At 38.7% G+C, this 17,612-nt stretch overlaps 1 protein-coding gene across 4 annotated transcripts in view; it reads left to right on the top strand.

Moving 5' to 3' along the window:
- PLCB1 (phospholipase C beta 1) overlaps positions 1-17,612 on the top strand; it is a 396,670-nt gene that overhangs the window by 360,541 nt on the left and 18,517 nt on the right. For 2 of the 4 annotated variants that reach the window (XM_054820500.1, XM_054820501.1), the window contains exon 32: positions 12,710-12,774. The exons of the other annotated variants lie outside the window; for them this stretch is intronic. In XM_054820500.1, the coding sequence (XP_054676475.1) occupies positions 12,710-12,748 (39 nt within the window). In that variant the 3' untranslated portion in view covers positions 12,749-12,774. The remainder of the gene's footprint in view (positions 1-12,709; positions 12,775-17,612) is intronic. 4 annotated transcript variants of the gene reach the window in all.

Genomic DNA, 17,612 nt, shown 5'->3' with positions numbered 1-17,612 from the left:
GTTATTGTGTTATATGTGCTGAGCTTCATATACCACACTAAACTCTCCTGAGAGTCTGGCCATGACCTTTCACAACAGGAGCTGCTGAATGCTCAAGACTCTTAACGATTTGGCTTCATTTATAGGTGACAAACCCTTGAAAATCTGTCAAAGCTAAGTAGATTCAAAATGGGATTGGAGACCGCTTCAGAAATGACATATTTTCAGAGTTGAAATTCTTATTGACTGGTGCCTTGCAAGGAGCTAAAACTTTACTAAAACTTGAGCTCCAGGACTTACGTTAGTGTTTAACTACTAGAGATCAGGACCAGGAAGGCCTAATTGAAGGTGGGAATTATTTTATCTAGGTCTTCTCTAGAGCTCTTTTACCTTTGTAAAGCATCTGGTGGTAGTCAAGGGCAGAGGCAGAGCACAGGTCTTAGTCAGCCTTGGGTCTGATTCAGTCTGGTAATTAGTATGTTCCTAAAGCCCTGAGCAATTTGGGGTATCTGGCCTACAATGACCAAATGTCACTTCTAGTATTCTTGCATATCTTCACATTGTAGTTAAGGCAGAAATTATGTTGTCCCACTTATCCTATAAATACATATGAGACTTCAGGCACAGACGGAGAGGCTCCCTGTGACTTTCTTTATATTTGGTTAGAAACTCTACATGAATTTTGTGCGTCATGTCGTCTTCTTTTCTAGAGCTGACATATTACTGTCGTCATTATTTGTTTATGTGGTGTCAGCATGAGGGTGTTTGGCTCTTCATTAGTTGTCCGTATGTAAACCAATAACTTGTAATTACTTTTGAGAGTGCCTTTAGGAAATAAGGAAATGACACGCATTCATATGCCCTGTTTTAGAAAGAAGTTGGAGGCATCATGCTACTGCCCTGTTGGAACAGATGTATCTGGTATGCAAAATGTACATGCCACATGTGGGCAAACCATGAAACAAAATTAAAATTTTAATCAAAGTCTCCATGCGTTTCCAAAGTATTAAACAGCAGATTGTTAGGCGTGTAAGTAGGTCACACATTGCGTTGAGCGATTGTGCTTTGTCCTTAGCCATCTGGCAACATGAATCAACGTCAGCTGGATGCAAATACAACTCTGCAAAGGTGACCTTGGTAACAGGATTGGTCCGCTGAGCAGAGACTACAGGAGGGTTACCTGCAATTACAAGAATACTTGAAGGGAAAATCTGAAAGTAAGGTTTCTTGATTCTGGGAAATCTTATGGCCACCACTACCGGCTTAGTAGTCTGCTGTTTGTCAGTGGTCGCTACGTTTAGTTTCAAATCAGGGATTACTTTAATCACTACATGTATACTTACATTTCAGTGAGTGACTGAGAACTCACTGAAATTCAGGGTAGCTATAAATGAGGCAGAAGACACCAAATAAAAGTAAAAATGGTTCATTATGGTCAATTACTATTAAAAAGAGAAATTCCAGATATTTTCCAAGGATGTGGTTTTGAGGAAACTTAGCTGTTCAAGCACTCAGTTTTTTAAAATCTCTGAAGCTTAACCCGGCAAATAGAAAATACTTGTACCGCAGTTGAAATGACACTATCAAGACAAATTTGGCCATGAGATTTAAATCTGTGAGTCTGAAATCTAAAATGAATAGAAAATTCCAAAAGGAAAACAATGTATAATAAAACTTCCCTGTGGTGTTTCCAACTCAAAACAGTACAGCATTTTTCATGTGTTGAAGGCTTTGCTGGAGTGCATAGTTAACTTTGCTTTTTGCTGCCTTACTTTAGGTGTCAATGTTTGAAATCTTTGGCTTAAGCATCTTTCAGAGTGACATGTCTGCATGACAACATTAGAATCCAGTTCTGATGGTTCCCAGTCCTGTTTTGAAACCACTAATCCCACGAAGGAGTTTTGTGGTCTACTCAAGTTTTCCTAGTTGACTGCATTAACAATGAAGTCAGAGATTCCCTTGTATGGCAAACAAAAAAGGGGAAAGGCAGATTTATGGATTTCCAGGTTCCGTGCTATCTACAAAATGGATTTAACATATGCCAAACCTACAGCAAAGAAATTCTCTCTTGGAGTGTCCTGGACGGAAGGAGCATTTTTCTTCTTAAACAAAGGAAACACTGTGAAGTGTGGAAGCCATCAGGTTTCCTCAGCCTGCCTTCCCCACATTATGACTCATGCGGTTAAAAACGCCACTCCAAAATGAGAATACAATGCTGTTGTCTGCACACAAACACGCTAATTTAAAATGTGTGTTCACATACTGTGAACTAATTGTCTTCAAAATTCAGAGTTATTTGGTTTCTCCAGTTACAGCTAGGCCCTATTGGAGTTTCCAGCTTTTTTTTATTATTATTTCTGAAAACATTTTATGGGAACATAGAAACTACTCTTCCTGCACAGTAAATGTATCGAACCACATTTATTTCTGTTTCTCTAGTACTAAAGCAAACTGCTGCTTAACAGTTGTGAGAAGGATGTGAGCAGGAGTTGGCCATATGTTTATACCTGCCCACAATAAAGAATGTCCCAGGCCAACACGTAGGTGAGGGTGTAAGAAGTTGTGTTACTTTTAGTTGACTCACCTGCATGTGTTTGAGGATGAGAATGTGTCTTGTTGAAAGCTGACTGGCATTACAAAAGGAGAAATAGCAAATGTTGAAATACAATACACATTCTCAAAACCTAAGTTATAATTGTCCACTGAAGATCCCTTTTTCAACATATGGGAAAAAATCTGGTTTAGTACTGAAACTCTTAACTGTGTTCATCTAAATTAGTGTCTCAGAAAGTTTGCAACAACTCATAGTGTATGTCCATGATGGATATGTGAAAAGTATGACATCTGAATTTGCTTTAAGCTTATTTTCTTTTTCATTTTACATAACTATTATAAATTGACCTATGACTACAGGCTGTCTTGGCTATCTCTAGATTTGTGATCAGTCTACAGCATAAGTTATTTTTAGATGTGAAATATCCTTGCATCCGCAAAGAGCGTGGTTATTCACTCCGTATAAATACGCTAGGGAAATAAGTAATTTTAACACTTTTAAGTGGTTTGCAATCATCTTTTTTCACTTTGTTGGATTTAAATCTTTTTCCAGTACTTGTGAACTATTCAGTTGGATGACTCTGTTTCTAATTGATCACCAAGTCAGACATAGCAATGTGATCTTTAGGTCGCTATTCATGCGTCTGCTTTAATTTCAAAGTTATAACTTGAAAACCTTATACTAACTTCATTAAAGATTTCATTGGACCCAAGATGGTATCATGGTCCCTCCCGAAACTGTGAATGTTTACACTGATTTGTAATGATCTCAGTCTGAATGGCAGACGTTTGACTTAGTGCAGCAGCAGACATTTCCTTGGATATTACTGGATTCTAGCACAAATTCATGAAGTTGGATCTCTGCAGAGGCTCCTGTTACAGATTCATATTCAGAGCAGAACTTAAAACTCATTAAAGCCAATAGTTTTAAGTGCATACTTCCATGTAAGCATTTGCTTATAGCACTAACTGAAACTAAAAGGAACAATAATTCCTTAATAATATTAGAGACGTTTGGAGCAAATGAAGTTGTCTACAAATCAGGCAAAAATAAGCAGACATTCAGAATGCCAGACAACATCTGTAACACCTAGAGATTGACAACTGGGATCATTTCTGATGGTACTGTTTGCCAGAATCTGAGTATTTTGTGGTTTTAAATAATACTATTTACAAACCAATTGAGTCTAACTTTTTCTTTTAATTAAGAAAGTTAATTGGAAAACATCCTTAGAAATTAGGTTTTTCTCCTGACATGCTCTAAATAAACAAGTTATGTCAGAAAATAAGATAAAGATAAATGAAGGACTGTTCCAAGCTTTCAAAGAACAGAAACTGTTAGTCCTCTAAACAAGAAAAGTACATTTCATCATCTAAATACCAACACATACATTCATATTTATATTCATTTTATTGTTATTAATTTGTTTGCATTCTTTTAATAAGAAATGCACATACAACAAGTGCTATTACAAATATTTGCTTGCATTCATATCACTTTCTGTTACTTCTGAATTCCTCAGTGGTTAGTGCTGTTGAGCAACCTCAAAACCAGCAAAAAGTAATGCACGCTGCTCCTGTAATTGCATCTTCTTTCAGTTTATGAGGTTTAGTGAAAAGAGATGGGGATTGCAGTGCACTTCTCCTTATCCTCTGGAAGTTCGGTATCATGATGGAGCCTTTTTTCTGGCCCAGTGAGAACTGCTTTCCTGGTAACTCTGCCATTCAGGTAGAGCCTCAGCTCTCAGGAACATGAATGCTAAGGAGCAATGTACTGAAAACATGGGGTGGAATCTTCCTTAATTCAGTACCACTCCAAGATACCCATTTTTCTCAGCTGTTCCCGTGCTTGTGTACTTTCCTGATTTAACTGTGTTTCAGAAGTGAAAGAATTGGCCTATATCTACCCAGCACAATCAGTTGAAAATACTTTCCTATAAACCTGACAACAAAAGTGTGGGTGGATAAGGTCAAACCCAGATGCCACCTGCAGATATCCCCTTGGCGTACAACGAGAGTATTATTCTCTTCAAGGCCGGAAAGGGCTGGAATTGAGACAGAAAGGCTGGGTGGCCCCCCAAATTTAATGTGCCAAGAAAGAGTTCCAACCTATTGTGCTCTTGGTTCCTCAGGCTGGAGATGAAAACCACAGTTAAGCCATTCTGCACTTTGTAATATTGAGAAGACAAATCTCAGCAAGTCTCTCCTATTTTTCGCTCATCACCTGACCTCACTTTGGCCATTTTGTCATTGCTTAGAGTAGTTCTTTTTATCATCCTCAGAATTAGGTGGTAAGTCTAGACATAGTCCACCAGCTGAGTCAATAACACACTGGGTTTGTAGCTAATTTTTCAGGCTTATTTGCTGTTTGCAACAGGAAATCCATGATTTTAATTAGCAATAAATAGGAAATAGTCTGCTGTGAATTGATCTTAAACAGGTACTGCTATACTAAATTAGTTCAAAATAAGCAGGATTTTCCATTGAGCAAATTGATATTAAGGCATCTTGAGTTTATCAGCAGTAGCTACATTATCTGTCTGAGGCTAACTTTGGTTTCAGAAAAGAACGAAGCTGAAAAACCTGTTCTTACACACAAACTAATGAGCTTAACATAGAGTACTGAGCACAGGGACAGAAGGGACTTCCCCCAGTTAGTCATTTGAAGAACTAATTGGCGTATGTATTACATCGTACAAAATAAATAGAGGTAATAACAATTTGTTAAAAAATAACATTTTTTGTTTATTTCACGATCATTTAATGTTTAATGAAATTTTGGGAGATGACATTTTCTTGATATGGTATTTGAGTAAAAGATCTTTTTATCTGACACTTCATTAGGAAAAGAATTTGGATTTTGAACATTCTTAGGAAGTAAATCTCCTTTTACTGCAGGGAAGGCTGTGCAATCTGCTATATTTAACACAGAGAAGGCGCTAAAATTGCCTAAGCTATCATGATAGCTCTGTAAGACCAGACTACGCTATTGCTTTCAGATTCTAATAGTATTAAAATTTGAACTAATAACTTAGTTTTCATACAGTTTTGCAGATGGGAGAGTTGAGACCTTAGCAGTGAAATGACTTAAAGAAAAGTTGCCAAGGAAATCAGTTTGTCAGATAAGACTACTAAACTATTTCGTTTGTATGAGGCGTTGAATCAATGAGACATCCATTTGCCTGATGCTTATCTCAATTTCACTGGCATTTGCTCATAATCATTTCAGAGATGTTATTGGTATCACTTTGTATGTGATATGTACTGGTGTGATTTAGAATGACATTTTGGGATAGGAGAAGAATTTTCTTTAATATGCAATCTTCCAAATTTGAGTATCATTTACAGAAAAGCAATTTCTGTCTTACCATCAAGATCAGAGGACTTGGTCCTTCACATCCCCTAAAGATAATTTACTTACAAAATCCATGTATTAACACTTTACACTTTAAAACAATCAAATAATGTGGTACATTTGCTAAATTGGGGCAACGAGTAGGTTTCACTGAAAAGCTTTTGGACTTTACTCTCTATGACCTGTTTACTATAAGGACAGAGGGAAAACTGAGCTATCGCAGAATACTGCTGCAGGCTGTGTTCTTACAGAAATAACTTAACTAGGTTAGCTGATGCTTAACTAGGCATCAGACAAGTAGTTCCAGTTTTGGGTACTATGTACGTTATTTTAAAATTATGCATTGTGCAGACAGAAAGCTATTTTTAAGATGGACCTAAGCTGATTTCTCTTAGGTTTATGGTTCAAGTCAGAGAACAGAGGTCCTTCCCAGTCCTTGTTATGTTCTTACACATATGCATATATATACGTATCTTTGTAACTCTTGAATTTTAAAGGATGAGTGAGAATTCAGCATTGCTTAACATGAAATATTGAGATACTGAATCTATATCAAAGGAATATTTGAATGTGTGATCTAGACAAAGTCTTTACGAGAGGAAAAGTGTCCTCAGTAACATAGATTCTTGCATAAAGTCTTTGACAGCCTCGTACTCTCCTATGATATAACAGATTTAGTGAACGCTAAAGGTTTTCTGTATAGGAGCCATGGTACTCAAACAAGACTCCAGCTTTACAGTAATGGGACCATTATAGGACAAGTAAAAAGGCTTCATTATCATGTAAGAAAGAAGTTAGTGGTTCCGAAAGCTCTTGGTGGCCATCTCACCATGGCCAGTGAAAGAACTCTTGACTTCAGTTATTTTAGTGCTTACTGAATAACAACAAAAAATTATTCTGCCTAGTAGAAATACAATATACTTCTATATTTACTTTCTTTGTTTAGACCACTCCCCATGGTAATCTAAGTCTCTTTGATTCTTTCATCCCCTTTAATTGACTGGATTGGAAGGCATTCTTTCATAACTGCTGATGAACCCTAAAATAATCCCTCGCTGACCTGCTGTTCTGGATTAGCTATTGCAATACTGATTCCCTTAGCATTTCCATTTTTGAAGTAATTTGACTTCTTTGTGATGAGTAGTTGATTCACAGGGATTGCCTGACTACCTCTCAGACTAAGGCAATTTGCCAAATGCATCCGTGGAGTGAGGAGTGAACTTTTAATGTACTCTGACTGATAGCAATAGCAAAATTCAGATTGACTTCAATGAAGCAAGCCCATGTCCTGTATAAGTAAGTCTTGGAGACTTTCAATTTAAGTCATCGACTAAGACATTCACAGAATCTTGTCAGCCTCAATACTGCAGTGTATTAACTATTCATGCTTGACCAGGGGAACACAGACTCTGGGTAAGAGAGTCCAGAACTGGACTTTTTGTGTCTAAGGGTCATTTATTATATTAATGGAAGTATGTTTCTGAGAAATAAATCCCATTCACTTGATCTTTGTCTAGCTTGCAAGCTAATAAATGTTATTCTATATACAGTAAAGGTGGTAGATATAATGTTTTGTACCTACAGAACTTCAGTGATACTCTGCCTGGACCTTGTATTGAGGTTTGGTTTGGGGTTGGGTTTTTTTGAGATGAAAAATATACATTCTGACTTAATGTTTTGGCATTTATGGAACTGCTGTGTAATAGTACTTGATTTTTTAAAAAGGTTACAACTAAAGTAATCAATAGGAAGCAGGAATGAAAATGTACTTTTCTTGCCCAGGACAAGAAATAGGAGTGCGTATGAAGACTCTTGCTGCAGTGGTATTGTGTACATGTAACTTAAGTGTGAAATTGCATAGTGATGGGTTTCACTCACATTGTTGTTAAACTAGTGATTTTCACTAGCATGCAGTAGAATTAATGTGAATTGGTTTTACTGTTTCACTTAATGAGATCAAAGCCAGGACCATTCTCTTCCTCCTGTATTTCTTCCTCTGTCTGTCTACTTCACAGTCAGCCTCGGATCAATTAATAAGCAAACCTACATGTGTGTTGTCTTTGTGAAAGGGACGGGGAGGATCTTTCTTGATCCAAGGAAGATGAGAATATAATAAGATTTCACAGCTTCCAAAATATGACTACAAGTTGCTACCTTAAATGTTTTTTGTACTGCTTCTGTGTTGCCATGAGCTAGATTTTGTCCTAAGTGTGTGTTTGTGCAACCTTGCTGTAGATTACGCCCATGGGAAAGCATGCCCTCTATCCTTTCTTCTCCTTTTTTGCTTGGCTTTGCAATTCAATCTTCTGTTTGTAAATATCTATATAAAGAACACTCTTATGTAAAACACATCTGGCACATTGTTTTGAAGATGAACTCTACAACACACAACACAGCTGGAAACAGATTTTGAAAAGGAGCGATGGCTTAGTAATTTAGGCTAGAGCTTCTTCCATAAAGACCAAGATGCTTTTGCTCGGTCCATAGATTAAATAATGGACAATATTTACGGTTTGCTTGGTTTTCTCCCCCACTTTAGTGGCCAGTGAGCTGCTTGCTTCTTAGTCAGCTGGCCAGAGTTTCAGCAAAAATATGTCCCCCCAGTTGCCACTAGTGCAGAGGTGTCCTTTAGCCAGCTGAACCATTGATAAGAGCAGTTATAGTACAGAAACAGGAGGAGGAGCTAGGCATGAATGTTTCATTTCTAAAATTCTTAAGTCATTTGGGTTTCAGCATTGCTCAAAACTTTTCCATTTCCCCTCATACTGCTTTTAAAATTCTCCTCTTTCTTTAACATGGTGATTTTTTGCTTCTGTGCTCTCGGAAAACACTGTAAGTGTTGGCAGAGCCAACGGCAACACAAGTTGCTGAATAACTGAGAGGGATGTGAATTATTAAGAGAACTAAATGATGTGCTGTGGCGCAGCCCTTGTCGATAAGCAGTATTCCGTTTTTCTTTTCCTTGATACAATACACTTTGTTTCACTGTATTTTTAAAGATTCATAAAAGATAATTGTAAAGAATACGGTCATATTAACATTTGGTTAGAGGTCTTAGGTCAGCACAACTTCTTGTGGTGAATGACCAGGTTCTGTGGCACATTTGTATGCGCTAGCAAGAATATAAATCTGAACTAATCGTGGCAGTAGTTCTTTATGGTAACTTCACAATAAATGAGAACACAACACAGCTTTTCATGACATCTTAGAAACCAGAAATATAAAATGCAGCCTTTTTTGTGGCTCATTGCACAAGTGAGGACACATTCAGGACCATCAGATAAACTAGAATATATTCAACTTCAATATTTTAAAAGCTTAAACTTGCACTGGATTGATTTCTGGACTTTGTGATGTCTGGTGTCTCCAGAAAACTGCTGGGAAACCAGCATTAGGGAGACATTGACTTTGAATAGCAGATAGTGCTTTAACACTTCCCCCTGTCATTAGTGTTCTTCTACAGTCTAGTTCCCATGTGTGTCTTCTCTAAAATGTTGTCTCAGCACTAATAAAAGCAATAGATATTTGGCTGCTTAGTTATGATTTGGGAAAGTATACTTATTTTCTGTGTTGTATTATCTATGCTTTAGAGATTTCACAAAAAGCTGCTTAATGCAATGTCTGTACATACAGAAAGGTACTTCTCACACTAGAATCAAGAAGTTGCTTGGGGATTTTAAAGACCAGGTAATTATGACAACTACAGTCATGACCATCAGAATAGAAAAGAGCTTGAAATTCGGTATTTGTTTTAATCCCTGTGTTTCTCTCTGACTTTCTCTTTCTTATGCTGCAAGACAATGCCTGGAGCTCCAAAACTAGCGAGCACCCCTGTGGTAAATATGTGTGTGTAATATATAATATATGTCTGCTACACTAGCGTCATTTGGATCGGGAGTATCCTAATGGTGCAAGTGCACAGACTATATTGTGAAAAGCTCTATAAACAACATAGGTTTTGAGTGGTGTGTAGCTACTTACAGCTAAATAGTTGTATCTTGTAACCTTCTAATTTCCTATCACTGTGGAATTCATGCTATCCAGATATCTCTGTTACTTTCAGTGGACTGTGTTTTGATAAATAATTAAAGGAAAAATCCTCAGTTTGATTAAGTAGAGGGGTTTTTGCTATCATTGTTGGATGTTGCTTTTTTTTTTGAAATGTTTAACTTATTTTGAGCCTGATGGTCATCCTCCAGGTAGGTAAAATCTGCACATTTGCAAATGCGTGCCTACTTTGCACACCCAAATCCTGGCGTGTGAGCGCTAGCCAATACGTACCTGCAGTCACCTGCATGCAAAGTAGACGCGCATTTTCACAACCCAAGATGTGTACTTTGCCAGGGAAGCTGGCTCAAAACAGTGCCAAAAGTAAGGACAAGTAATATTGTGGCACAAACTAAGGAATTTAGCAAGAGGATGCTTAGTAGTGTTTTCCAAGAGTGGTTTTAAGGGAATTTCTAATCAAATCTTAACCTGCCTTCAGTAGTTACAAGCCTCATTGAAGCAACTAGGCCAACATCCACAGTAACAAAATGTTTGTGTGCTGCAAGCATATATGTAATTTTGTAAAAATTGCCAATTTTAAGTAAGGCACTTTATCTGATTTGTCTGTCAGTGGGATCACAAAACCACTGAAGAATACAGATCAAAGGGACAGAAAAATGAAGTGCATCAGGAGAAGTGATAAGGAGCTATGCAAAACAAAGTAGCTTTCTTTTTTCACTTTACATTTCACCTTCTTGCTGCTACATTTTTTTCTGCTACAAACTGTCACCTTCTGCTTCCTCAGCTAATATTTTAGATTCATTTTGCATGTCAAAATGGTGCAGGCTACCACAATCACTGGCACCCATTTCCTGACCATCTTATACGCAACACGTTTCTTATAACACCGTCTGTGTCAGTGTTAATGCAGTAGTTTGAGAGCTCACTGCTACAAAGGTGAGAAAGAGTTCAAGGAGAAAATAAATAGAAGTGTTTCATTCATTTGTTGCAACACAATATAAGAAGGTGGCATAAGTTCCCTTATACAGAATTTCAATCAAATGCAGCCACGTTGTTAGCTAATTTATTTTTTTGCCTGCCATTGTGACTCAATTAGAAGGCATTTATGAATCTGCATGAAAGTAAAATGAGGACACAGTGCTCAAACGTATTGTTCTGCTTCTTCACCCATTACCAAGGAAGTGACTGAATAATTATCCTCAGTTTAAGAAAATGCTTTGAGAAGAAATGTTTTGTAAAAAAAATTTGAAGTACTACTGCAGTTGTTAAGCTATTTAATCTTTAAATATTAAGTAAGAAACTTTATTTTGTGCTATAGTCTGTTTCTATTTCTTTTTAAAGATTTCAGTTTTCATTTGTAGCAAACCTGACAGCTTAAGACAAAATACGGTTTACCTCAGTGAACTTGCGCACAATTATTCTAGGGCTGACTCTCGCCTAGTATCACCATATTACACTGGATGCCGTTACAGCTCGGGCTCCTGGACAATGTAAATACAATACTGTCTTGGACACCTGACAGAGTGTAAAGTATCTGATGTGGGAAGTGTCAAGATTTTAGTGGCACCATCTGTATCATCAAAGAGCTGTGATTTAACTTCTACAAACAGCACCAAGTTCAGCAATATACTCATGCAATTACTATCCATATGAAGCAGTAAATCACTTGATACTGAAATAACACTTATTGTAAAACAAGACAGTTACCACAATAATTTAACACAACAGAGAATGAAACATACTGCAGCCACTTGAAAATGGCATGGCAATGTTGTTTAAAGACTGCACTTAGCAAGAACCAAAATGTCACTTTTCCTGCCCACCTCCCCCCCCCTCCCCTCCAATTCCTGGCTATAATTCTATAATTTTGTAGCTGTCTTCTAGTAACTGCACAGACTGAAAACCTTGGATCTTTTTGTTTGTTGCTGGATTACCTTCAGGACCTCTCTGATCCAGACCTTAGACCTCTTCAAGAGAGAGTTTAAGTTCAGGGTGATCAGAGTGGTACGTGATGAACCACCGCTATCCCAGTGAGTCAGCTCTTAGCAGCACCTAGCTGCCTGCAGCACGTCAGGGTCTTTTAGGCTGATGGGACAATCTGAAAATCCTGCTGCTCTTTTGAACGATCAAACAGAAGTTTCAGTTCCAGAGGTAAACACCAACTCAGGACAAAGGCAAGTGAACAGTATTAACATCTCCCACAGCAGCCTGTCCCATACCTCGTCCTGCGCAGGCACTCGTGCAAGGCTGACTCAAAGGGAATAGGGTGTCTGGTGAAAGACCGGCACCGCTCCTGCGTAAGCACTTGGTGATGTCCTTGAAGGTTCTCCATCCAAACTGCACTGAGTTGATGGGATTAGGCATGGTTGCAGTCTAAGGCCTCCCTGCTGCCATGGCCGGAGGTGTTTCTTCAAGCACATAATTCAGGTGGCATGGCTGATGCTCATTTTTTCCTTCAGAGACATGCTTCTTTCCCCTCCTCTCCCCCCCCCAGAAAAAAGTGACACTTCTTGTGATGCGCATAAGCTGCAACTTCAACTAAACCCCAATTTCCCACATAACACGGTTGAAACATTGTCCTCTTTCAGTATGGAGTGACACGTGGTGATAAATAGACTGGTTTCTCTGACTAACATGTACCTAGTCAAATATTAATGAGCCAGCACACAGAAGCATGAAGTAATCTTTTGTTTTTCATTAAGTGCATAGATTAAAGAGATGTTATTTTACTGTAATGCACAGAATTATGTCATTTCAGCTTAGAGTAATTGTTAATCACATCAAATTGAAATGATCCTTGGTTTTGTTTTAAAGAGCATAGAAGAACAAGAAGTAGAGGAAAAACAGAAGTAGAAATGGAATATGAGACTATAGTGAAAGTGAGTGAAACATTCCCCTTTTTATCTAGTAATGCTAATGTTGTTTTCATTTTACATGTCAAAACTAAGTCAGGAGTGTCCACAATTTACTGCCTGGTGGTTCTTCTGAAATCTTTGAGCAATTATACTCCTGATTATTATCTGCGAGCTGCATAACATATGCTGCCACTGGCCATTACATCCTTTTTATAGCGGGAAATCAATTTGTGGCTTCTTCAAATCATACCCCACCCCATTGTCTCCCTGCCTGTTTTCTTTATTGCTGCTTTTGCCCCACCTCAGTGCAGCGGTCAGGGGCTGTGTGTAACAGCATGATTATACAAGCTTGCTTTCCACAGCCCTTTGGGTCATCAGAATATCCTCTGTTCTCTGCTCACAGTAGCTGCAGTACTCTCAGATCAGAAAACCAGGCACTAAGAAATGTCTCTCTGAAGAGGTAAAGAAGATTGATGCGGGGGCGGGGGGAGGATGCGGGGGTAGGAACTGAGAGCATCTGAACATTGAGGCGTGAGCTGGGGAAAGGTGTTGAAGGTAGGAATTCTGGGTACCTCTGAAGATTAAGTTTACCAAGCAGATAAATTAAGGATTTGTCATCTGGGACACCAGAGTATGGGATAAAGAAAGGATTAACCAGGGCATCAGAGCACGAGGAAAAATTGGGGGACAAAGAGAAAGGATTTATGAATGTGAATCAGTAAAACAGGATTAGTGAAGTCTAAAGGGGAAGATTTAGGGGCAAGAGAGTGAGTTTTTCAGGGAGGAAGAAGGGAACAGAAGACAACTGGGAAAAGGCAGGCAAAGCCTGGAAGAAAGATGAAAGTAGATTAAAGAGTTTTTTTCATTGCTTTATGGAAGCGCTGATGATTAGAACATGCTGATAGAATGAAGTATTATTTCAGGGGTATCTCTGCTATCAGGAGACATGATTATGTATAAGCAAAGTTCCTGAAACTTCCTGTAAATACAGTCATGCCAGGGGATCTTGAACTTTCACTGTCAAGGGGGTAGCAATAATCCGCACACCTTTGTCACTGAATCAGTAAATCCTGCTTGCTTTGTATTTTTATTTAATATTTCACCTTCTGCTGCTTTCTTCTGGAATGCTTTGATACGCTTTGCTTTTCTTTGAGGAGAGAACCGCCATGGCTTCTCAGTGAGGTCTGTATTTGGTACCAAAACCTGCCTTTCTGCTGCAGTTACCCGGATGCAAAGGGTTTTGGTTAATTGCCAGGCAGGCAGTGTTTGCTTTTCGGTGTGCCCGGGCTCAACTCACGTGTGCAGGAGTAAAAGGAGCCTTCTTAAGAGAGCTCCAGCTCCTCCTTGCTAGGAGGCTTGCTAGGTGGCTTTTCACCTTCCCACACAAGGCCTTAACAGTTGTTCTGTAATTCGTAGTCCTTCCTAATGACAAGGCAGCTCAGTTTTTGGGACTACTCCTCTTCCAGTTTGTGTGATGCCGGTACCAGTGTTAGCAGCAATGAAGGCGCACGTTTGCTGGTAGCACTATTCTGCGCCCTGGGCAGCATCAGTGTGGTGGTTCCTTGTGCCTTATCCCCCAGTTGTTTTACCAGCCTGTCCAGGGGTTTGTGTGTGTTTGTTTTTTAAATACTTACCATGTATACATCTACGGACATGTACTGGCAAGAAAGGAGGAACCAACTCTATGTTTGATCTGTGCCTTGCACAGTACAGATGGACTTCTATACTTTACTGAAAGACAAATGCTAAGTAAGTTTGGCTGATTTATAAAGTATGACTATAACTTGATTTGTCAGGCTTCTTTGCTGTGAATCACCTGTCTCTGCCCACCCAGACACCGACATCTTCTTCATGGATCTATACATATCATTACATGCTTATGGTTTATTTTAATGTTTTTATTGTTGCAAAATAAGTGATTGTTTTTTTCAAACACTTGTTAAAAATAACACAATTCTAAATATTGTTTAGTTCTCTCATTGTGGTAAAGTTAGAGATTAAAACTGCTAGGTGGGGCCTTGAATTCATGAATGTTGTTTTCCTCTTGGACACAGGCAAGGCAACTAAAAGTGTATGTTTCCTGAGCAAAATAGTTGTGACAAAAGAAAGTAGAGCCCATAATGAATATGTTGGCACCTTGACAGTATTCAAAAGAGTGACTTACTGAAGATGGCAAAATTAAATTGGCAATTGCTCACTAGGGAACTGGGATTTCTTTGCTGTTTGTGTTTAAGTGTCATGAGAATATTGATTTCTCTTCCTGAGGGATGTTCTGTCTTCCTTTCCTGAAAAGCAGGAGGATAAGAATAGAGCTGAGCTGCCTAGAAACAACTCAGTGAACATCTGAAAAACCAGAAGTACTCGTTTTACCTCTATTCTTGTTGTACATTTTTAACAATATGAGGCCAACTTCATGTCACCTGCCTGGGTCAAATTAGGTTATCTAGGAGGATGTTGGGGAAGTAGGCAATCCAATTACTCCCACAGAGCTATAAGGAAATGAGGTCTCAGAGAAGAACGTCCTGTGACATCATGTAACCATTTATGACGCCACTGGAGTTATTCTTTGCTTTGTCCTACTCTCAGGACTTCAGCTTCGTAGACTGTGTAAAGAGAATGGTATTAGAGGAAAGTAGACATGGTGCAATTGCCATTCAGTGTACCCTACCAGTGCGGGAAAATTGGGAAACAAAATGGATTAGCACTGAGTACGCAAGGAGCTCCCAACTGGAGTGAAGTAATCCATCACCCCAAGGTTTACCTCGTTCCACAGCAAATATGAGAATGATGGGCAGAAGCTTTTTTTCCCTTCCACTCCTTGCTGCAGCCACCAGGCGAGGCATTTTGAATGCTTTGAAGTACCTGGATAGGAGGGGGGGCAGACTGCGCAGAAGGAGAGTCAAGTTTTCCTGCAGGCAATAAAGGAGTATCTCAGCTCTCACGCCCATGTAAGAGACAACTGGCTTTGGGCTGAACAAGACTAATGACCTTAGAGAATATTTCTATGTAGGAGAGGCCTATAATCCTTCTAAGCCGTGATAATAGCTCTGCAGAAATCTAGAGAAATGACCTAAATTTACAACTTCATTCAGGAACTGTCTGAAGCCACTAGTGACTAAATGTTAGTCATCTATAGGAGGAACTTCCATTTAGTTAACAGTTATGTTTGTCAACAGTAGAAACCTAAGGTAGATTTTTTGAGACAGAATAAGAGAAAGTAGACTTACAAGTCTTCTCTGAACGCAGCTCTTTTTATTCCATGCAAAATGGCTTTTCCACTAGGACATTTTGGCCGAGTAGGGATGGCTCATGAGAGCTCTAGAAAGTAGGACCTAAAAGCTCCTGCTACCCTTTCCTCATCCTTTAAGCTGTGTTTCAAATGAACACTAAAGTGCATGATAGAATTTTTCAGTGGGGCTTCATCCATATGTGGGTGTTGTCCAGAATCAAGCTGGCATTTTTTCTAAACCTGGATTTTTTAAAGTCTTTTAATAGCTTTTATACACAACCAGAATTCTGTGCAGTGCAATGTCAGCCTCCATGTTTAATTACTGTATGGCCTGTGGGAATGATATTGCATGTGGTAGCTCACATTCTGACAGCTTTATTTTCACAAAGTAAGTGTTAATGCCTGAATAAAACATATGGCGTGGAGCACATAGGACAAATTACTTCACAAACTGCTGATACTGAAGGTTAGTATTTCTAGAAACTGTTCGTATATATGGAATACACTGTGGTCCTTCTTGAGATTACTTATATTAGTATATTTAGAAGTACCTGTTTGGATCAGAGTTTTATTCTGCAGGGTGTTACAGAGGACAGTGAGATCTCAGTGTAATATTTCTGCTCTTAAATGGTCCTTTCTGCTGAAAATTCTGCAGGTTCAGTTTTCAAAGCAGAGCTCCAATTTCAGGAATCAGTATTCCTGATAGGACTGATGGCCTTGGTGGCAATTAAATCCTTCCCTTTTCTTTTAGTAATATACCTTATACATCATAGCTTGGATGCTGCTGAAGTTGAGGTGTGATAGATGTACGAGCCTGTAATGCTAAGTAGCATGGAAATTGTAGAAGCTCCTGGGAGCGATAACTCGCTGTCAATCTTTTTCTCAGGGAATCATTGTAATTCTGAGCAGGGGCGCACGCTCTCCAATGCATAATGGAATAAATTCTGCAGTAACTTCTCCTGAATTCCGTGTCAGTGTTAACATCTCTTGGCCTGGAGTATACCCTTCATTCCCATTTGTATTCAGACAGACACTACTGTGGCTTACACTTGAAAATACTAATTGGTTGAAAATTAATTCAATTTTTAAAATTATTACTTGGCTTTTTTACTATTTAAGTGATTTTTTTTTTTTTAAAGACTGGGGTTAATTGCTTGTAATACCAGCTGCCCTTTAATGGTTGCAATTCCCTCAGAAGCAGATTTAGTTCAGTGATATAAACCATGTTTAAGGATTTTACATAGGCCAAGGTTCTCTCTATTGGCTGCTGCAGGAATTTATATAGTGCGAAAAAGCAGCAAGCCTGCTCACAAGTCCAGATCTTTTATGTGAAATAGGTGTCTGTTTTCCCATCCAAACACCAGGAAAGTAGAGAGTACATATTGTAAATACGAATCTTGCCTGCTAAGAAGTTGAAGTATTCTGTGCCCTGCCGTATTCCTTTTCGAAAAGTTTTCTGAGCAAGTAAGCAAGCTTCGCCACTCAGTCTTTCCAGTGTGATCATGTTACAGGTGTCCACCACGACACTGTCCATTTTCATACCCAGTTCTGTCATTGTCCAGAGACTTTCAGCAGGTCCCTCTCTTACGAAATGCTGGAGATCAGGAAAAAATAAAGATCTTTGATAAATATC

The sequence above is a fragment of the Grus americana genome, chromosome 3, assembly GCF_028858705.1.
Source record: "Grus americana isolate bGruAme1 chromosome 3, bGruAme1.mat, whole genome shotgun sequence".
NCBI lineage: Eukaryota > Metazoa > Chordata > Aves > Gruiformes > Gruidae > Grus > Grus americana.
This window is presented reverse-complemented; position numbering and strand designations above follow the sequence as displayed.